The sequence below is a fragment of the Rhopilema esculentum genome, chromosome 6, assembly GCF_057945365.1.
Source record: "Rhopilema esculentum isolate cy_ngs chromosome 6, ASM5794536v1, whole genome shotgun sequence".
In the NCBI taxonomy this organism is placed as follows: domain Eukaryota; kingdom Metazoa; phylum Cnidaria; class Scyphozoa; order Rhizostomeae; family Rhizostomatidae; genus Rhopilema; species Rhopilema esculentum.
The window spans coordinates 14,421,708-14,445,007 of NC_142820.1; the positions used below are offsets into that span (position 1 = coordinate 14,421,708).

Here is a 23,300-nt window from a genome sequence, read left to right on the forward strand (position 1 = left end):
AAAACTCCATATGACGTCATAACTACGTCACAAAACCATTTTACATGCTGCCTCCAACTCTTAAAATACTTCTTTTATCCATAAGAGCTTATATGCGAAGTTTCAGACTTTTAACACAATCTGCACAATCACAGTGATTTTTGCTACATATCTAACGCACTAATTGTGGTGCACAGACGTGGAACGAGATTCCATTACAGATAAGAATGAGCTCCACGATTACCACGTTCAAAAAGAAATTAAAGGAATTCCTGCAAAATTAGCATCCTTTCCCGAAGCACGATCCCTAGGAAGACCAGCATTATATGTAAATTAATCTTTACTTTTTTTTAACTTAGTAGCTGATAGGGTTTCTGTCTATAAATATGGTAAGATGAAATGAAATGAAGTCAATCTAACCAGTGCAATCTAACCATCTGGTCTGTGACGCAGGCTAACCAGTGCCGTCGGAACGAATTTCATATTGGGGGGGGGGGGGGGGGAGCTGCTCATTGTTTTCCTCCTCATTCAGTACACTGTTATAAAGGAAACATACTACAGTTTGACAATTATTGGGGAGGCTCCGGCCTCGTCCGATTTTGACATATTTAGCTGATTATGTAGTCAAAATTAAAAAAATGTTAAACTAGTTTTTTGTGATGTCATACTCGGGAAATCTATTGATTACAGAAATTGAATTGAATTAATGATTGTTTACGATGAAAATGGCGGACAACACAAGCCAAGGATGGGAGGAATCAACTTATTATAAACAAATGGAACTGTGTAAATGATGAATGATAAACAAATGTCGCACCCATAATTACACGAAAAAGGCTTTTAGTTACATTTGCGACATTAATCAACTTTGCTGTCTATGAAGATTGCACGTTCTTTCTTTGGTGACAATAAACCTTTTTCATCGTTTGATCTTGAAATACTTCTAACTGACAACAACCAAGCTTCTGGAGTGGAATTGTGGGAAGAAATGTGCTCCATTGAGGAGGAACGTACTGGTCAAAGAGAGCTGCACAAACTTCAAGTGATGCTGCGAGATATCGAGCAATCTAACGATCTTCAATCGCCAGAGAAATGTAAGCATATTAATGAACCGGTGGGTGAGTTTGAAGATTCCAAAGACAGTAATTCAGATGAAAAACAAACGCACAAATTTTCACTAGAAAAGAATCATTCGCATCTTGAGGAGAGTCTTCTTGAGTATGAATCAGACTTCGAGGACTGGGAAGAAGACATTACTTTAGATGATGAAGATAGCTGGTAAGTATTATATATATTCCGGTTGATAATCAGCATGTCAGTTGTTTATTATCTAAGCAATAACCAGTATGATATTGTTATTTTAAATTTTCTCTCGATGTTCCTTCAATACTGTATCGAAAACCAAGTCACTTCACTGTAATGTCAGTAGCGTAACACAGTTTAGGGCACTTTAGTTCAATAAATAAGGGCAGCCAGCCAAAAGGGGCCCCAAAATATGTTTATACCCATGTTTTGAAGCATGCAACTCAGTTCTCCATCCTAGTTAATGAGAAAAAATTATTGATATTGCATCTTGCTATTATGTTAGGCATGCTCTTCACCATTTGATGGGGCCTTTTGGCAGTCCTTAAATATGGGTCCCATCTCCCTCTTTTCTCAAGGGCCCCAGGTACCTCTGTTATACCACTGTTCTCAGTCCCTTACTTTTAAGTGATTTTAGTGAGTACTAAAGGTCTATTAAGTTTTCTAAAATACCAAGTGCTAAACAGCTACCATTAAAAAAGAAAAGTAAAACACAAAAATGTGACATAACATGTCGCAACACAGAACATTTTCTCAGCCACAATAAGTTATTCTTTCTATATTATGTGGCAAAAGAGCCAAAAAGAGGTACCTAATAATGTAGAAGATTGCTTTTGTTTCTATTTTTGGTCAATTGACTGCAGGCAGTTTCAAAGTTGTTTGCATCCTCTTAGGCAATATTAATTAGATTAGTTGATTCTCTTTAGAACTGCATACAGGATTGTTGGGCTATGGTTTATATTTTTAAACAATTATATTGATACATACAGATATTTAAAGAGGAACGCCTCAAGAGTGCTTTTCATAAAGGGTCTTATTTTATAAATTTTATAAATGGACCCTATTATTTGAAGCACCATATTTGCTCTAAATAATTCTTTGTAGCTCATTGCTTCGAAAAAGAAAATTATCTGTGGATACTCTGCTGTCACCATCTTCTTTTCACTATTTGTTCAAAAGCTGACCATATAAAGAATTTCAAGCTTGTTTCTACTAAGCTATTATGGCATCCATATAACATTTCATCTCCTATGCAAATTGTGTTTTTAATTTGTAGCGAAAAATAGAAATTGAACTTTTAATTAATGTAATTTGTAATTTAGTCAGTTTTAGCCTAATTATCTTTTTTGCTTCTTTGGGCTGTAGATATTGCTATAAGTGCTGTTGTTTGTAGCCTAGCGCAAACTAGATAGAGAAGGATGGATTATTTTTTTAATTTCTGCAATCTAATCCAGTCAGGATGTTTTTTACAAGAACATAAAATAAAAAATAAAATTAGGGCTCCAGGCATTTTCTTTTGACGCAAAAAATTTTTGCAACCACGTCAGCATTCAAATTTTTCATGAATTAACACATTTTCAATCATCTTTTGCAACCCAAGCAAGTGACATACCCTGCCATATTGGGGAAGGTGGTGGCTGTCAATTGTATTGCTTTCCATACTTTACATTATTATAAGAAAAATATATTACAGCGTGACAACTATGGGGGTCCAGCCTCCCATCCAATAATTTTTGAGGGGTTCAGACCACCCCCAGCCCCTGCTTCTGACAGCCCTGATAGACGATACAAAGCTGACATGCCAAAATGCAGGAAACATCAACAAGGAAAATTAGACCACATCTCAGCGGAAAATGCATTTAAAAAACAATTCCACTGAGAATGTTTAGAAATACTATAGGCATTTTGTATTTTAACTACATGGGTCACACAGCCCTCAGAACAAAGTCTGGACATTTAAAGGGTTATTTAGAAAGGTTTAGTACAACATTTTGCAAGCATCTGACAAAAATGCCTATGTGACTCTCGTGATGCCTATATTTATCTCGTGACTCTCAATTTTTATATGATGCACATTTATATTGGGGTATTTAATCTTTCTTGGAGTGCATTAAAGGTCATCGTATCTATTATTTTTTATTTGATATTACCTTACATAAAATTGCCTTAAAACAGGGCCAGATGGTTTGATAGACATTACAGATGCTTTAAGCATTGTTGATCCTTATTATCGTTTTAATAGAGCTCGTGCAAGAGAAATCATGCGAGTGTCACTCAGGTGGGCTATTTCGTGCATAAAGCTGGAGTGCTGCATCAATATAAGTTGTGGGTGCTGTCAGAAACAACTCATTTTTATAAACTTAGGTATTGATTTCTTATAGAAAGTATTTTTATAGAGAAGGAATGTGTTGCATTCCCCAAAAATGTTTGACCAATGGTTGATTTTACTTTTAATTTACTTTCTTGCTCAAATTTATCTCCATGCAGAAGATAAAGACCAATTGATGTTTGAAACTTTAATGCCATAAAAGCTCTATTAAGCCCCCAGGGGCTTTATCCATTTTCGAATTAGATAAAGTAAGTTTTATTTCAGTTATTTGAGGAACAGATGTGGTAGCATAGATGGTCTAGCTATTTGGTAGATTACATGGTTTTCTCACTATTAAGGGTCTGGTAAAAATTTGGGTAAAGCAATAAATTATTTTCAGCAATTTTACTACCTTTTTGACCTTGTGGGCCATCCGCTGGATTTGTTTGCTTTACCCAAAATTTTACATTTTACATTTTTTGAAAACTTTAAGCTAAAAAGAGTTTTATCCCTTAACTGAATTGCAACTTGTAAACTATTAACAGCTGTATCAATGGGAGAATGGATTGTGGTTAACTGTCTTTTTGTATAATTACATGCCTGGAATCCAAAATGAGACAAAATCTAGTCACGATGAAATTTTTTGGTATTTACAATTTTTGAGGTCACTATTACTTGAAATTTATGCATCCTTTTAATCTATTCAATGTAATCTATGTCTTCTTCCTCATTTACACCAACGTCATAATTCTTAGATTAATTTTGTTCACCATTGTTCTATATAATGAGTTCTAACTCAGTGACGTCATAAGGGGGAGGCAAGAGGGGAGGGGGGCAGAAGCCCCCTCATCACCTCTTTGCATAAACTGAGTCAATATTCAACTTTGGTTTGGTTTTCCTGACATGCTGTTCTGTTCACCTCTTTGCATAAACTGAGTCAATATTCAACTTTGATTTGGTTTTCCTGACATGCTGTTAAAAAGCTACCTAGGGTGTTGAGCCAATTTCCGAACAGATACTCAAGCTCTCAAGTTTCCACAAAGTCGGTACATGTAATTGAATATAAAGCTACCTGTATGGTTTTGCCTTAAGATTTTGGTAATATGTTGCTATCTCTGTTTTAAAAATCTACCACAAAGTTTATAACGAAGAAATTTTGAAAGCTGTCAGAAATTTATTTCGACAAAGTTTATCCTCCGAAAATTTATCTGACAAAATTTGTTGTAGTAATGTTTGTAGTTTTCATTCCCTCTCCTTGCAACACTCCTTTTCCCCAAAACATTTTAATAATTTAAAGGTTGTTTTCAATTAAAGATGCAAAGCTACATGCATACATACAAGCATGTCATAATTTAAGTATATAAATTATAAACGGTCAATGTCTAAATTTTAAAGTTCAAAGCAGTTCTGCAAGCAAATTAATGTTAAAAACAGGTTTATGAATTTTCTTTTAGTTTTTTATTTTTTTTATCTGACTGCATTTTGAAAACCAAACAGAATTAAGATTTCTTCAACTTTCACAATTTTCCAAGCTTTTGGTCACTTGCTCAATTTCTTTGTCATCTTTAGCCTTCCTCTGGCCAGTGGCTGTTGGGACCTGTTTGTTGTTCTTGGCTCAAAATTCCCAGTTGCTCATGGAAACTGAAGCTTTTTTTGTATGATTTTACTGTCAAACTACTTCCTTTATCTTCTTCTTATTGTGAAATTGAATGCATAGGATTAAATAATGAAATGATTGATGTTTTTCATATCCAGGTTGCTAAAAACTCCGCCCAAAAATGCAAAGTCTGGAGATAAGCCAAAATGCTGGTTGACTGATGACATTAGAACTCCTGAGCTCAACAGAGTAAAGGGATCATTGGCATCAAAACTTGATCTCATTTCCATTCAGAACAGAAAAGGTACTCTGTGTTTTTGGATCTTTTTAGGTGCAAAAATTGGTGGCAAAGCAAGCAATTCTTGTCCTCATCTGCACTTTTCATGACATAAAAAGTTATTCTGCTAGCACATTCCAGTGTACCTACCTCATTAGTACCTGGTTCATTATCAAAGTAATTAACATTACAATTTTGAACCTGTTTCAGATTTTTAATTATTTGATTTTGACCTTTCAACTTGTTTTTTGTGAGTTTTATGGAGTATTATTGTCAATTTTGTTGTAGATAAATTGAATAATTTACTTGCAAAGCATAACATTGGCCAGCATTCTGAATCAGCACCAGGGAGATTATACCAAGCTGAGAGCATGTGCAGTGTGATGAGTTTGGATTGGGAGTATGATCAAGGTATTCTTGAGTGGGTTATTCACAGATGAAGCTTTTATGAGAAACCCTTTTTACTTTTTATGTTACATGAATCAAAGTAGCTGTCCGTAAAAATCTCTATGTGGATATTGGAACCTAGCATTTTTCTTAAGAGCAAATTATCTATCCATGACAGATGGGTTCATTTCCATGACTTTTCATGATAATAGAGGAGCAAAGTGTGACTTCATTCAAAATTTATTTTGGAGTATTTAAGTTTTGACCATATAACCAGAAATAGCATTATGAAATACTATTTCGGCAATGCAATATCAAATCAAAAATTTTCAAATTAAAGCAATATGCTGAACTGGTGTATTCCAATTATTTGATGGGGAAAGAGCCTGTGCTCATTTGGCCAAATCTCTGCCAGTTTTTAATCAATTTAACTCATTTTGCACATTGAGATTATTGCATAATACTCCATCTGCTTATGTTATCAAAATTGAAAAATTCTAATTACATACATTTGTAACATCTACTTTTGAACTTTTTTCCTTCCAATGTTAATCTCAAAATAATATATACTAACTTTGAACATATATAGGCATATGATCTATCGTGATATTCCAGTAGATTATTTTCATTTAACTGCTTCTACTAACTTGTAACACGTGCTATTCACTTTTCTTATAGATCAAATAGCACTATCTTCGCCCTTTGGGAGACCAGTGATGGCTTATGAAAATTATGAACTAACAGGTCTTGTCGGCATAAGTTTGAAATTCGGTCTTTCACCAATTGTTCTAAATTTTGCATTACTCTTGTGGCGTTTTATGTTCTTTTACATTTGGTTTGGCGTAAACTGGGTTCTACAACATGAATGTGTTTGTTTGACATCGGATAAGGTGTAAATGTTTGTCCGGATGAATATGACAAAACAGTTTGTGATTGATATACTTATGATATACTAATAATTAATCATCAACACTTTTCCAGAACGCCTTTGATCATGTTTTGAGAGAGAAAGTGAAATTCCTTTTCTTTGACCACTGAAGCAGCTCCTTTAATTTGTAAACTTGCATTTGTAGCTGGTCTTCAAGGCACAAAGGCTCTAGTGAAACGTCGAATTTTCATTTCCTATGGCCATATGACGGCAGAAAATATACTGATGAGAATGGTTACGCTGTGCCTTATAATCTCTTTGAGATCTCTTGTCTAATTTGAACTTAGAAGATAAACCTTTATGCAATATGCTTCTGTTTGTTCAAACTAGCATTGCAATTTACGCTAATCGAAAAATTCTTGAAGCAATCATTCCTTTAACATAAATGCGAGAAGGTTTTCAGATCCAATTTATTACATTTAATTAAACAGCAGCAAAATTTTCCTCTTGTTTGTAACTTTTTTTTCGCCGGGTTTCCCTTAAAGAAGCTGACAAGACATATTTTGGAGGTTCCCTATAGAGATGTTGCTGTTTAGTTGATACAAATTTTTCTTTGTTTTTTTAAGTTTATCTTAACATTGTTGTTACTCGCTGTTTTTGCTTAAACCTGATGACATCATGTTCTTTTCATCTAAGGAAGCTATAAAGATTTTTTTTATTTTTTTATGTAAATTAAGTAGATTTTATGTGTTAAAAATCATGCCTTATGATATTGGTCTGTTGGCTTGAGTCCATCAGAGATTTGGGCCAGTGTTCTGTTATCTGTCTTTCCCGTAGGCTTTCAATCTTTTACTATTTTCCTGCCTAAAGCTGTATGAAGTGCTCCCAGTGAATGTCTAAGCACGAATTCTTTCGTTTTCTCCCCCTCCCATTGTTCCGGGTTTTTGCAAAAATCTTGAGGACCTTCATTAGCAAACTTGCCTTGATCACAAACTTCTCTGTGCCTTGCCTAAATCTGTATTGCTACCTAGACCCTTTCATTTCATTTCAGTTTTTTTCAAATTCCACTTCATACAATTTTTCACAATAATGCAACCAATTATAGCTAAACAGAAAGAAAATGAATGTGTTGTAGAAAGATCATACATCCACCAGAGAAATTATTACCATATACATTCAAGGAAATAAAGAGAACAATATGATTGCGTGGAGGGAATTTCGTAAGGAGGAGCTCTCTCAGTAGTCAAACTAATCGAGGAGAGAGCACCTCCTTCACAGTGCCCTGCCATGTGTTGCTGGTTGTATCTTCTCAGTCTTTTCAATGCGACTTCTCCCTTTGCTATAAACTTTCCACAGAAGAAGAGATTTAGGACGTGGATTGGTTTTCTTTTGGCATATATTGAAGTTTTTACAGACAATATTTCTTACTCTTCATTAGATATTCTTTCTCCAAAATGTTATGTTACCTTCTGTTGACCACCCAAAATACGGTGTCCCAACTATAAACCTGAAGTTTCGAAATACCAGTTAAATTGTTATCAATTCTAATCAGAGTAGTCCACGAAGTTGTTTCTCGTTTTGAATGGCGAAAGTTCTCGGGAAGGTTTTAATTACTTTGCTTGTATAAAATTAGAATGTTTAAAATGTGAACTTTGAATTAACCGAGAGAGTATAAATGCTACAGCCTTGCTAATGGAGCTCCGCTTGCCTCAGGAATGCAGCTTATGATATTTTCAACGGCATTTTATCATTTGCAGATTCCCCAATTCGACGAAGAGACTTCGGAAAATCAATGGAAAATAACGCTTTGGACGATTTACAACCCATGAGTTTAAAGTTTGAATGTAAGTGGAGGCTGAAGTTAGCTTTAAACGCATTCATGATATGAGGGAAAGGCTCGTGAGCCTATAGCTAGGTCCTAACAAGGAAAAGGGAGAAAGGATTAGGAAGCAAGAAAGGGAGGATCAAATTTTTTTAACTTTTTTTGAAAAAAGAAAGATTGTCAGAGTCTGGGAAACAGTAAGGGGTAGAGCATTCCAAAGTTTACAAGGTCTAGGGAGGAAGGAAGAAATTTGTGATTGATTTCGTGCGTTAGGCAAAGAGACTTTGAAAGTGTGAGCACTGGAAGAGTGTCAGGTTTTTTTGTGTATGTTTAGGTGGACCTGGGATCATAGCTCTGATCTTCTCAGAGCAATGGCAGTGGTAGAGTGTATAAAAATGGCGATATCAGCGACAAAACGCTGATGGGAAAGAGGCTTAGAGACTTGTTGGTATTGATAAAACGAATACCTTTAGTTACCAACATCTAAGTCTCATAGGTCTCAAAGGAGGAAGGGAGGATTGGCAGAGGTTTTGGGAGACGACCTTGTCCATGGACTAAAAGCAGCGAGAAATTGTTTGGTGGCCGGAGATCTTGTTTTTGATGCGACAGTCAAAAATGGTTTTTGCATTGTTGTTAATTTTGGTATATAACGTGCGAGCGAATACACTGGAAGCTCTGGATTGAGGTGTTTGGGAGTGACTCCAATCTTTGAAGCGGTGATTTTTGTTTTGGACAGCTTTGGAACGTTGTGAGAGTTGAACCACTAAGGAAAGGACTTTTTCCAGGTTTTTGAAGGAAGATGGAATGAAAAGATCCATGCAAAGGAGAATTCTATTGGTGATAAATGAAGCAGATGCAGATGGGTCATTAGAGGAACCTGAAGACCAACTAGACAGTGGTCAGAGTTGCCTTGCTTTGTTTCCTGTATGATCTGGAATGCGAGTAGTGTCGGCAATCATTTGAGCCTCTGTACCCCGACCGGCAGGGTTGGTAGTATCGGGTCGGTTAGCGAGTCGGGGTTGTGAGCCATGAAATCACCAAGGATAATAATTTCAGCGCGTGGAGATTGTAACAAGATAGATTCAATAGATTTTGAAAGATGATTGAATAGTAGTTCATGATTATTGGAGTTGGGTGAGTGGTTAAGGTTACAAAAATATTTTTATGTGTTAGGGAGGGAAATTTTGAGGCATTAGAGTTGATAATGGCAGTCTCTTGAGTTTTCCACCAGTGGGTTTTCGGGTTTTGTAATATCTGGCGGCAGACCTGCAGTGCACCCAGTCGGTAACCTTATTCATTCTGGCTCAAACCTATTTTTTGTTTTTTTCTCTATTATTTTAGCATCGCCTGTTTCTCAACGATCAGTGCAAATTGCTCCAGGACCTCTAACTCGCAGGGTTGGTTCCTCAGGTTAGTAACTTCCAATGATTACTGTTTCAACTTAAGATCGGCTTTTATTTGTAGCTCGTGTTAAGCTTCAGGGTTTGAAGCAAATCTAATGTACAATTGTTTCGATACTATTTTCAGATGTGTATCTTGTTTTTAATTCGTATATGAATCTTACCTCGTTTATGTCACCTTCATCTCAGATTCTGTTACTCAAGGGTTATATAAATGTCTCGAACTGAAAATTTATCAAACCAAACGTTTGCCTTTCGACCACAGTTTTGCCACAGATCCTTCTAGAAGTAGCGTCCATCAATTAATATACACAAGATATTTTAAACGATTAATGAAATGTACCTTGCTCTACTCAAGAAACAAATCCAGATCACTTTCATCTTTTAGGGATGAATGCAAATTTCAGGAGCTCTTCGTTTTCAGACAGAAGTGATTCGTCAGGTGGGCATCATGACTTGTTGCGTATTTATTACGTATTTATTTCGTATTTATTACGCTTTTTTATGTATATAAATGTCACCCATTTGACAAAGAGTTTGAATATATTATGTTTAAAATCATTCTTATAACTTGAAGTGTCCAATCAGTTGAGATTCTTTGAATAAGTAGGATTTTTTTTCATGAACTTGTTAGCTTATGTTCCAGACCCCTAATTTGAAAAGTTAGGGGTTTCAAGTTAGGGGTCTGGAGCCCAGGCTAGAATTTGTGCGCATTATATTTCCCTAGCCCAGGCCTCGCTAAAGTGGCGCTCGAAGGCAAACCATGCCCATCACATTTTGTCTGCAGGCACATCTGAGAAAGCACTTTTTTCAAAGTTTCAAATTGTTTTAGAATTTAGAGAAAGAATTCAGCTACATATTTCACCATGTTAATATTAAGATTTACCCCATTGTAAAAGTGATTTATGTAGCAAAGAGAGAATGATACATTTTCCTAACAGCAAGAACAAGATGTTCAAATATTTTGTTGTGATTATTTTTTCTGTTGGTGTTGCTGTGACAAGCTATCTGTGGAATCGATCATTGAGTGAAGGCTTTTGTGTACAAAAATACAGGATAAACTACTAATCCAGGTTGAGCGTGCAAGAGATGTTAATTGTGATTGCTGGTAATGGTCCAAATATTGAAAAAGCTGAAAGTATCCTTAATTATAGAATCAAACAATATCGAGCAATAAAACCGACTTCCATTTCGTTTGTTACTCGGATAAAATTAAAGACCCAATCGCTTCAAAATTTCCCTTTTTGTTGCAAGCTAAAGTTTGTTTAAACTCTCTAATGCTATGTTTGTTAATAAAACCATCGTCATTTTAAAATAATTTTATGTTAAAGTAGCTCTTTGAAAATCTGCCGGTCTTTGAACAGTAAAAGTGACTCGTAAAAATAAATGAAAGCGAATGTCGTATTGCTGTGATTGTTTCCAAAGCAAACAAACTTCTGGATTTCCCAAAAAGAATTCAAAAGAGAAATAAGTTTGCCTGCAGGACCGTTTTTATATTCGCGTACGATTCGTCATTAAGCCTTACCTTATGTTCTTTATTCTTAACAAATTTATATCCTACGCAATACATGCGAAAAAATATTGCATGCACCTTTTGCAAAAAGGGTTTGTGCTCGCAGGCACAAAAATGTTTAAAGGACGTCTGCCCTAGCCTCCAATTTGAAAGTTTATGTTCGTGACAGGCATGTGCAGACATGTCTTTGCGGAGACTGTCAATGTTCCTTTTCTCATTTCAACGTAATGTATTGTGTAGTTCCTTAACAAGTTAAACTGATACCAAACGCTTACAAGAAATCTAATTATAGGTGACTTTTCAACAAGCCCACGTAGTTCTCTGGGATCTTCAAGAAATTCACTTGAATTAGCAGATGACATTGGTATGAACATCCTTAAATTTATTGTTTTGATTAGTATAAACTTTGGTTTTCTACATTGAGGGTATTTCCCGAACATGAAATAACAAGTACCATATTTCCACATCTGTACCGACTGTCGACACGAATTGTGTAAAGCAATTGGTCTAGGCCAAGGAAATTAAGCCCCATAAACCAATGGCTAAAATATTTCGTTTCTTTTGACGAATTTCAATGGCATTAGACACTTTACAACAAAATGATCACCTCAAATATTGATTTTCCAATTGAACGCCGGTTGTTTCACCCAAACAACTTTCGCTCAACTGGCGTGTTGCTACGCGGGATGTCTTTTGTGTAATTTCAACTTTAGTTTAATGATTTATTTTAATTCAGTTTAGTTTTAGTTTTAATTTTAGTTTTAGTTTTAATTTTAGTTTTGATTTTAATTTTGGTTTTAGTTTAAGTTTTAGTTTTAGTTTTAATTTTAGTTTTAGTTTTAGTTTTGATTTTGATTTAAGTTTTAGTTTTAGTTTTGATTTTAGTTTTAATTTTAGTTTTAATTTTGATTTTAATTTTAATTTTAGTTTTAGTTTTAATTTTAGTTTTAGTTTTGATTTTAATTTTGGTTTTAGTTTAAGTTTAAGTTTTAGTTTTAATTTTAGTTTTGGTTTTGACTTTAATTTTAGTTTTAGTTTTAGTTTTAATTTTAGTTTTAATTTTAGTTTTAGTTTTAATTTTGATTTTAATTTTAGTTTTAGTTTAAGTTTTTATTTTAGTTTTAATTTTAGTTTTAGTTTTAATTTTAGTTTTAGTTTTAGTTTAAGTTTTAATTTTATTTTTAGTTTAAGTTTTAATTTTAGTTTTAGTTTTAATTTTAGTTTTGGTTTTCATTTTAATTTTAGTTTTAGTTTTAGTTTTAATTTTGATTTTAATTTTAGTTTTAGTTTAAGTTTTTATTTTAGTTTTAATTTTAATTTTAATTTTAGTTTTAGTTTTAGTTTTAGTTTTGGTTTTAGTTTTAGTTTAGTTTTAGTTTTAATTTTGATTTTAATTTTGGTTTTCATTTTAATTTTAGTTTTAGTTTTAGTTTTAGTTTTAGTTTTAATTTTAGTTTTAATTTTAGTTTTAGTTTTAGTTTTAGTTTTAATTTTGATTTTAATTTTAGTTTTAGTTTTAGTTTTAGTTTTAGTTTTAATTTTGATTTTAATTTTAGTTTAAGTTTTTATTTTAGTTTTAATTTTAGTTTTAGTTTTGGTTTTAGTTTTAGTTTAGTTTTAGTTTTAGTTTTAGTTTTAATTTTGATTTTAATTTTGGTTTTCATTTTAGTTTTAGTTTTAATTTTAGTTTTAATTTTAGTTTAAGTTTTAGTTTTAGTTTTAATTTTAGTTTTAGTTTTAGTTTTAGTTTTGATTTTAATTTTGGTTTTAGTTTAAGTTTAAGTTTTAGTTTTAGTTTTAATTTTAGTTTTGGTTTTGATTTTAGTTTTAGTTTAAGTTTTTATTTTAGTTTTAATTTTAATTTTAGTTTTGGTTTTCATTTTAATTTTAGTTTTAATTTTAGTTTTAGTTTTAGTTTTAGTTTTAATTTTGGTTTTCATTTTAATTTTAGTTTTAATTTTAGTTTTAATTTTAGTTTAAGTTTTAGTTTTAGTTTTAATTTTAGTTTTAGTTTTGATTTTAATTTTGGTTTTAGTTTAAGTTTAAGTTTTAGTTTTAGTTTTAATTTTAGTTTTGGTTTTGATTTTAGTTTTAGTTTAAGTTTTTATTTTAGTTTTAATTTTAATTTTAGTTTTAGTTTTAGTTTTAGTTTTGGTTTTAGTTTTAGTTTAGTTTTAGTTTTAGCTTTAGTTTCAATTTTAATTTTAGTTTTAATTTTATTTTTAGTTTTAGTTTTAATTTTAGTTTAATTTTAGTTTTAGTTTTAGTTTTAATTTTAGTTTTAGTTTTAATATTGATTTTAATTTTTGTTTTAGTTTTAGTTTTAATTTTAGTTTTAATTTTAGTTTAAGTTTTAGTTTTAATTTTAGTTTTATTTTTAATTTTAGTTTTAGTTTTGATTTTAGTTTAAGTTTAAGTTTTAGTTTTAGTTTTGATTTTAGTTTTAATTTTAGTTTTAATTTTTATTTTAATTTTAGTTTTAGTTTTAGTTTTAGTTTTAATTCTAGTTTTAGTTTTGATTTTAATTTTGGTTTTGGTTTTAGTTTTAGTTTTAGTTTTAGTTTTAGTTTTAATTTTGATTTTAATTTTAGTTTTAGTTTAGGTTTTTATTTTAGTTTTAATTTTAGTTTTAGTTTTAGTTTAGTTTTAGTTTTAGCTTAAGTTTTAATTTTAGTTTTAGTTTTAGTTTTAATTTTAGTTTTAATTTTAATTTTAATTTTATTGTTAGTTTTAGTTTTAGTTAAAGTTTAGTTTTCAAAATACGAAAAAGGCCGAGGAGGCGAAAAGCACTGATCTCTAAAATAGACTGGACCGAACATCTATTACACGGTATTTTCTCTTACATCAGCACGAGGAAGTAATCGAATATCTCCATTTTGGGATCTCTGACACCTAAAGCTTAGGGCTGCCCTGGGTAAAAACTGTACATACAGAGTGGTTCTACGCTTTTTAATGTGCATTAAACTTTGAATTCTTAAAGAATCTAAAAGCAAAAGGCCACGGTAAATGAATGAACAGTGGATTGTCCCTAACATAAACTCAATACAAGGGCAAACATGTTAAAAGTCACTTACGAATGCTTTGTTTCAATGGTTTTTTTGAACTTTGATATTAAAAAGCAGGTTAAACCAAGACCAACATGTTTGATCTCTAGCCCCAAACAACACGGTGAGCTCCTAGCATGGACGCTGCAATGTGGAATCAACGCTGGGCTGGAGAAGCTCGATCAAGTCTTTTTTTTAGATCAGGGTTGTAAAGCCAGTATGGCTTTGCAAAGCCATGAAGAGGTCGTAAAGCCTCTGTATGGCTCTACAAAAGCATAAAGAGGTTGTAAAGCCTGTGTATGGCTCTGCAAAGCCAGCAGAGAAAATGCAGCAAATGTTCAAGATTCTCCTAAATGGAGAAAGCTTGTTTTGTAAGCAGGTTTCTAATCTTTACCGTTGCAACTTGCCATCCGTGCTCATCTTCATAGCAAGAGCACACCCATGATTGAATGCTATCCTGTGAACCCTAATTGTCTATTTTTTTGCTCCACAGCGGTTCGAAAACCAAAAGCAAAAGGAGGTATTGAACACTATTTTATTTGAATAGCATTTCCTTAGTCTTCTTAGATGAAACATCACTTCCCTTAACTCAAAAAGCATCGTCGTGATGGTAACTAACGCATACATATTCTATATGATAAAATGGAATGGGAGCCTTTTTTCTCGTCTTTAAATTCATTTCTTATATTAAATTTTAATCTTGTGCCCCGAAAAAAAAAGCTGTCAAAATCAATCTTTAAATGAATAGGGCTTTTAATGATTTTATTACATATTGGCTAAATGCTTTTTCGTTGGACACTCCGCAGCGCATAAAAGGTCAGAATAAGGGTCCGAAACGACATTACAACTGAAGTCCAAGTGAGAAAACAAATTCCTTGTGTCTACATAATGGCAGCTTTATTTTTTGTACGTAGATCGATTCAAAAACTGCTAGATGCAAAGGCGGCTGGGCTTTCACAAAGAGCGTTTGTTCGACTACAATCAAAAGCCTAGTATAGCTATTTTAGATATATTGAGAACTGATATCCAATTTTCAAAACATAAGCTGAGTGTGATAACTTTTCTAAAACACCTTAATAGCCTACATCCAGCCCTCCACTTTAATTTTGAAAAGGAAGAAAATGATTGCTTGCTATTTTTATGTTTTGGTCGAAAAGTCTAAGACTGGATTACTTATCAATGTATATCGCAAGCCCACTTTTACCGGTCAGTACATATGCTGGAATTCCTTTACGCAAAACAACACAAAAAATTATCAAAAAAACCTTATCAAAAAATTAGTTCATAGGCCACTCATGATCTGCTCGAAATCTAAAATTCACGCCGAACTGGAAAAACTTAGAAAAATCTTCAAAAGGATTGCGTTCCTTCATTCAAAAGGATTGCGTTCCTACCACCCAAAAGAATTTACGTGCGAGTGTGATTCTGGCTGCGTAGGTCGCACAACCCAAAGATAGGGGGGTAAAACAGCATGTTCCTTCCAACATAAGAAACAAAACTACCCTTCAAAAAGAACAGCCTCTTCGATCTTGTAGGCCTAGAAACACCGTTAAAACAAGTGATTCTGCCTTCGGTCAACATTTTTTTGATAACCCAGATTGTGTAAAAGCCTATTGTGACGACCTGTTTCAGTTAATTGACAAAGCCCGGTTGTCTTTTCATCTTTTTTTTAGTCGATCTACAGACAAACGAAAATGCCGCCATTGTGTAGACGGAAGAAGTTCGCTTTCTCTATTTGACTCAAGTGGTAATTTTTCTTCAGGCAGGCGGCACTGATTGGACAACTATATCGGTCTTGCTTTTGCGTTTTTCTGATTGGTCTTTTTCGATCTACACTTGAGTGTTTATTTTTCAACGTGTTCTTTCGGACCCTTAGTCTGTCGTTTTAAGCTGTGAGGGGGTCAGAAGAAAACTTTTAGACAATGTGTTACGATATGTTTCATATTTTCAAAGCTCTTTTCAAGTTCTGTACCATCAAAAAACTGTTGCATGAATAAATAAACATTAAAGTATTTTATAATAAACAAAGAACTTCCTATCATGATGAAGCTTGATTTTAAAGGTAGGAAGATCCTGCTTCCAATTTCATCATTGTTTGAAGCTTCTATCCCTGAAGAAACTCTGGAGAATAAACGCGTGAAATCTGGAATAATGTTAAATCCTTACGCAGCTTGGGACTTAATGAGTAAGAATTTAAATTTATTTAAAGTCGGATAATGTTTCAAAACTAATTCTAACATGTCAGCTCATTAATATTCATATCAAATAAGTCAAAAACATTTCTGTGTTTAATATAACGTTAAAACCATTTAAAAAAATAAGATGAATTGTTAGCATATTTGTGTTTTTGTATAAATTATATTAATCTAATTTTTTAACAACACTGTAACTGAACTGAATTTTTAACTTTGCTCTTAAAACTAAACAAAACTGTTATCTAAACTAAACCTTAACACTTTTTCCTTAAAATAGGGTGCTGTCTTGTCCTGCTAGCTTATTGTTAACTTATCAAGCCATACTGCTTTAGTCATTTTCTTTTCAATAATCAGGCATTATAACCTAAAGATAATAAAAGTGCAGTTAACTTTATGGTTAAAGTAAATCTTTTGGAAATATATTTTACCCTGTATGCGAGGCTTCTAAGGTTAAATTCAAATTATTTAACTACAAAGTAAAGACACAGCATAGTCCTTGCCGCTGTTTGTGTTTACCTTTGGTTCCTCACAGTTTATCATACTGTGCTATGTATAAAATGCTACTTCTTTATGCCACTTCTTGACTTTGGCAGCAGTTGTCAGAGATGTAGCACTTCAAACGCCGCATTAATGCTTGTAAATTCTGATCCAGGACACTTTACTTGCTAGCACTTATTCTGCCTCCTTAATTGCACAAATCTACTACTTGAAAGTCCATAATCGGATTTAGCACGGAAATTTCCAGTGGACGTGCTTAGCCCTTTATTGTTTGCATTGTTAGTTATACTTTCCAATAATTGAAAGAATTGAAATCCTTTATGTAATTAAACCTTGGCAGTGCCTGTGGTAAATAAAGTTTCAGCGGGAATACGTTCTGAGGCCGCCGATAGTCTGCGGGAATACGTGACATGATCATGTCTCCATCTTTTTAGCGTCATCAAAATAACGGATTCTTGCAAAGTCATTACTTTCTATCGCTGATAGTCTGTATCTGATTGCCATGGGCGAATTTATTAATCATTAAGTTATGTTCACCATGCAAATTTATTTCCCTACAATTTACTTTATTAAATTTTTCTAGCAGATGTCAAAGAGCAATAACTTTCCATGTTTCTGTTCGTTCTATGTTTTTCTTCCTTTTTCAGCCGAGCAAAAACTTGCATCAGGTCGCTGTTCAAGCGAAACATCATCATTTCCACCCCAAGGTAAGATAGAATACATTTTCTTGCATTATTAAACTTTGAATTATTTTGACTCTAGGTGACTTTATTGTTTCAAGAAATCAAAGTTGAAGCTGCAGTGCTTCAGTGCTTTGCAGTTTTCTTTTTTTGTTAGTAGACGACATTGTTTCTCAAAGCTTTATATGCCTAGTCTTTTTCTGTTGTTGCTGGTAAAGTTTGGTCTTCTCATCACAAAAGCACTAACAAGAAACGGCCAGGCTGCTTTTTTTAAAAAGACACAATAGGAGGACGAAAAATTAAGTTGTGAACCAAATAGTAGCAAAGTAATTACCGCAAAGAAGTAATTCTGCATAAAGCCTTTTGCTTAATGTTACGGAATGTGAAAATGTTTTCTTTTATTGAAATCCTCAAATGATTATTTTCCGAAACAAGAGGCAAGTCTAGATATCATATACAGTAGTTTTATTTTTATTGATATTGCAGGTGATGCCAACCTAACAGTCAAGCTTCCGACTGCGTCGTCGGACGGACCAGGTCTGTCTTTTAATAAAAAATTATCTAGAATACACTACTTCAACGTTAACACGGCCTCGTTTTAGTAGTTATGTCTGAGTACGAGCTCCAGGTGGAAAGATCGACCAGCACGTTAGTAAACATTCAAAATCTATACGCCGCTGTGCTGAAAAATGAACGTGAGAAATTTGTATAAAAATATCGTTTGATGAAAGAAATATGAGAAATTGTTGCAAAGGAGTTAAAGGAATCCTACTCCTAAGCGAAGATATTCAGAATGTTTTAAAGCGAACAGAAAATCGTGGTATCTTTGGAAAACAGAACAGAAGACATCCAGTGAGCCAATGATAGAGGGGTCAAGAACAATGAATGCCTTGCCTTCTTGGATAGGTTTTGATTTTTTCGATATAGACAATAACGAAAGGATTAAAGTTTGATGCCAGTCACGATAACCTGTTTGGTGATATCCACACATTGTTCTGAAAAGGAGGGCAGGTATTCCTTAACAGAAGGTTCAGAATAAACCGCTGTGGCTGCCCATTTCATTCTATCATGTGTCAATCTATGTAACTGTACCATATCTCTTCCACCAGCAATTACTTTGATGTTGTCGCTATTCCTAACTTTTAGTCTTCCACTTGCTCTCTTCTCATAAACCATTCCCTGAAATGATTGCTGCTTATGTCCTTTCCTAGAATGTGCCCGCTAAATGCCAATTTTTTCTGTCTAAAATTAGTAGTAACTAAAGGAATTACTTGCCTAAATTGCGCATACATTGCGGAATACTTAGGATGTTTACTTAGATTGGAACATGTCGCCATTATAGACATGTTTCGGATTATTTGTAAAGCCCGATCGTCGTTCCACCTAGCAGTTTTAAAATCTATCTACATAAGCACGAAAAACCGCTACTGTGTAGACAAAAGGAGCTCGTCTGCACCTTAGGACTCCACTGGTAACATTCTAATAGGCAGGCGGCACTGATTGGTCAGCCTTTACAGTCATGTGCTCGTGTTTCTGATAACAGATAGGAAAAATGTCTGCCGCTGGTCATAGTATCGCGGGCTTATGTGCACATTTGCAGGTTCTTCAATATCTGACACGTGCCCAGTAAAATCTGGGAGGCGAAGATGAAACTGTCAGTGCTAGTAAACAGAAATAAAATAATACTCTGTGAACAATGCTAATGAAATTTACAAGGTGAGACGTAAATAGTTCCAGATTTACATCCACTAGCCATAACATTATTGTCATTCATACACAGTGCAAAACTAAATTGTGCGAAGATAGCACAGCGTTCCAAGACAAATGCAAACACAACTGATTAGGAACTGAAACTACGATGATATCTCAAAATCGGCACTTTGCAATGCTTAGATATTTAAATGAAGGCAATGTGAATTGCTCACGATGACAATGCTTGTATGCTTTTAAGTGGGAAAATATTTCCTTCCAGGCTACAACTGATCTTTTACGAGGATGGGAAAATTATATTGTGCGAAATTAGCAGGGCGTTCTACGGCACTTTTAAACTCAACTGATTAGGAACTGAAACTACGATGATATCTCAAAATCGGCACTTTGCAATGCTTAGATATTTAAATTAAGGCAATGTGAATTGCTCACGATGCACGATGACAATGGTTGTCTGCTTGTAAGTGGGAAAATATTCCTTTCAAGGCTACAACTGATCTTTTACGAGGATTGAAAAATTATATTGTGCGAAATTAGCAGGGCGTTCTACGGCACTTTTAAACTCAACTGATTAGGAACTGAAACTACGATGATATCTCAAAATCGGCACTTTTCAATGCTTAGATATTTAAATTAAGGCAATGTGAATTGCTCACGATGACAATGCTTTTCATTTTATAATATTTATACAGGTTAAAGGTTCATACATATGTTTTTCAACCTGACCTGTTTAAAAGATTAAAATAAGAGCTAATAACTATGTTAAAATACTAGTAACAAAATAAATTTACCAATCAAACCTAATTTACAATATTTAATAATACCAAGGCTATAAAAAGTGGACGTAAAGATGAAATAAATAGTTGTTCTTTGAAGGTTTTCAGGGAGGGGGCCAATTTGGTAGCCCTTTCTAGATTATTCCACAGTTTTGAACCGCGATAAGAAAAAGCCTTTTAGCCATTTATTGTTTTTAGCAGCGGTGTCTCAAGATCAGTTTCTGATGAACGCAGAAACCGTTCTCTATCATCTGAACATTTTTCGAATAATTTTCTCAAGTAGTCTGGTGCAAGCATATTTAGAGATTTGTAAGTTAGCGTGGCTGTCTCCTTTCTTACAAGATTTCTGATGGTTAACCAGCCAAGATTCTGAATTATCGGAGCAGCAGACGCATCGTATGGGCTGCTAGTTACAATTCTGGCAGCTCTATTTTGGATTTTTTTGCAACACGTCATGCTTGTATGCTTGTAAGTGGGAAAATATTCCCTTCAAGGCTACAACTGATCTTTTACGAGGATGGAAAAATTAAATTGTGCGAAGTTAGCACGGCGATCTACGGCAAATGCAAACTCAGTTTGCACAATTTAATTTTTCCATCCTCGTAAAAGATCAGTTGTAGCCTGGAAGGGAATATTTTCCCAATTTAAATTAAGGCAGTTTTAATTTTGAGGTAATCCTGAAAGTAATTTTATCGATAGGTCTTATAAAAATTTTCACCTGGTTCTCATTCATTAAAAGGGAAGCACGATTTCCAAAAAGGGGCGCCACACCTGCTCCTAGTTGCCCTCCTTTAATCCACCACTAGGTATAGTTTATCTAGATGATTATTACTGTATTATTGCAGACCCTTAACTTTGCAGATGGAAACCCCCTTGTTGCTCCAAATGTACGAAACCTTTAATGTGCCATTTTAAATCTTACTGACTTTTTTCAAAAATTAGCAACAGTTGAAGGACAGTCTCCTCTAATCAAATTCCCCCATTTTTTACAAGCTCTCGGTTGAGCTTGCGCTTTCAGTTTATTATTCATAATCCATTTGCAAAAAAACAAACGGGAGTGCTAAAGTGCTAAATATTTCGTGGCGTTTTTCCTTGCCCTGTAAATCATGGTTCTGTGGCGCCATGTAGTTAGGCGTACAATCATCCGCCGACCACTCTTCCCATTATGATTCGTAACCTTGCCCACTCTGTGAGCTCGATCGATAACCTCTTCGGGAACTTTTACCCCAAGTTCAGCAAAAACATGTTTGACCTTGTCAAGGCAATTGTCAGCAAATTCTTTCATGCCATGAGGATTTGGTGGCATTGATCTGTCAAGATCAATGCCACTTATACGCAAGCAAAGGCGGCGTTGGTATTGCTCCAAATTATCGTTTACTATTTGGGGCTGCGAAATATGGCTCTCCATGACCTCATCTTCCATCATATTAATTTTTTTATTTTGATCTTCAATAATTTTCATGAGGTTACTTATACAATCCTTTGTCGCTATTTTATTTTCTAACTTCTCAAACTGTTGTCTCCTGAGGTCATGACGACTTTCCATAGTTAAACTTGTAGGGGAAGCATCTGATGAAGAGGCAGAGTCAGATTTACCTCGCCGTGGCTTCGTCATTATGGACATAGATACTACAATAACGTGGCTTAGTCATTAACAATTACTAAAACTTGGTAACGAAGGCAAGATGAAGGAAAAAGAACCCACAAAATCATAGCATGTCGCATATGAACTAATTCCACCGCTTGTCGCAGCTTTCTAGAATACGTCGGCCATCTTGTACATACACCGCCGAAAAAAAACGTAGCAAATGAATTGTCGAAGCACATTATTCTCGATTTTTGAAGCACAATATTCAGAAAAATTTTCTTGTCATCGCTCTTTTCTTTCTAAGATTTAGTTAGAGTTAATTTCACAAGATTCACCAAATTTTGGTAATAATACTGTTTTAGAAAAAGATCTCTAAAATTTTCTCCTTTACTATCTTTCTAATGTTTTAGCTACGCTCAAATTGTAGTTTATTTTGCTACGTTTGATGTGAGATCCTTTATTAATGTGGAGATATCCAAACTTTTCCAATGTTTGTACCCTATGTTGCCTAAATTCTGTTTTTTATTGTCTTATAAATGAAACTATTTTTCGGGGCTGAAATACTTATGCAAGTTTGCTTATGAGGTGCATTGTGTTTCGGTTATTTCACATGTGCCCTTTTGCACGAGCTGTTGTCAAAATGTCCCTCTCGACGACGACTAAAAGCTCCGGTATTTTTGTAAATCTTCCCCGCTGCTGATCTGTCATGTTTGTCTAAAGACGTTTATAGAGACTGGAAGCTTCTATAAGCGTCTATATGAAGTTTAGTCTACTCAAATAGAAGCAAAGTCATTTTTGCTAATCGATTTTGTAATTAATCAAGAAATATGATTGTTTTAATCTTTCTTCTAGCCATAAGACGACGTGCCCCTGGAAATCAATTGTCCCAGTCTAGTGACAGCATCCCAAGATCGAGGAGGTCGAATATAGGTTCGCCTTACTCAAGCAAAGATCAAGTTAGTGCTTCTACTTCAGTAAGAAGTAGTATGCCACGTCCGAGAACATCAATTCCTTCTTCTAAAAAGAATGTTGTCTCTCCCCGGTAAAGTAGCTTTTTGCGTCGATTTGTTATCATGTAAGAATCAATTCCAGTTTTAGATGTTTCAGATGTTAAATGTTTCGGATTCCATTTACTGTGATCATGGATGTTTAAATTGGGTTTCTCATAAAGTCTGCTGCCATATGCAATAACTAGGAAACTTGACTATACCAGTCTTTAGGACTGACAAAGCAGTGTTGAAATACTTCTTTTTCCTGTCATTAGATTCTTAAACGACCTGCTCTTCTCTCCTTAGGGTTTCTCAAAACCCCGATGTAGTTCCAAGAAGAGGACGAAGTCCTGAACGCAGATCTCGAAGCCCTGATATTGTACCAAGAAAGTCGGGCATTGTACCACGCGGGCAACTGGCGAATAGATACTGAATCTTTCACCTAGAGACCGTTGAATGGCAGGCTGAAGGCTGAAAGTAGTCTTATACCTTCTAGCAACTAAATAACTATTTAATACTGAGAATGTTCCTTTTTTCTTAATGTTTATAGGCAGAAGTACTTCGAAATCATATTTTTCAATCTTAT

General features: G+C 34.1%; 1 protein-coding gene across 3 annotated transcripts; it reads left to right on the plus strand.

The window, feature by feature from the left end:
* Positions 1-670: 670 nt before the first annotated feature.
* On the plus strand, positions 671-23,299 carry LOC135686092 (uncharacterized). Of its 3 annotated transcripts, XM_065202255.2 has the most exons (14): positions 671-1,257; positions 5,126-5,271; positions 5,533-5,655; positions 6,310-6,375; positions 8,257-8,343; positions 9,663-9,731; positions 10,110-10,163; positions 11,527-11,598; positions 14,772-14,798; positions 16,341-16,463; positions 17,619-17,678; positions 18,138-18,188; positions 22,578-22,767; positions 23,021-23,299. In XM_065202255.2, the coding sequence occupies exons 1-14, from the start codon at positions 857-859 to the stop codon at positions 23,145-23,147; spliced, it is 1,596 nt and encodes a 531-aa protein (XP_065058327.2). In that variant the 5' UTR covers positions 671-856; the 3' UTR covers positions 23,148-23,299. The 3 variants fall into 3 exon arrangements, with proteins under 3 accessions (XP_065058327.2, XP_065058328.1, XP_065058329.2); XM_065202256.2 differs by lacking the exon at positions 6,310-6,375 and having other exon boundaries at positions 672-1,257; XM_065202257.2 differs by lacking the exon at positions 16,341-16,463 and having other exon boundaries at positions 673-1,257.
* The last annotated feature ends 1 nt before the right edge of the window (position 23,300 follows it).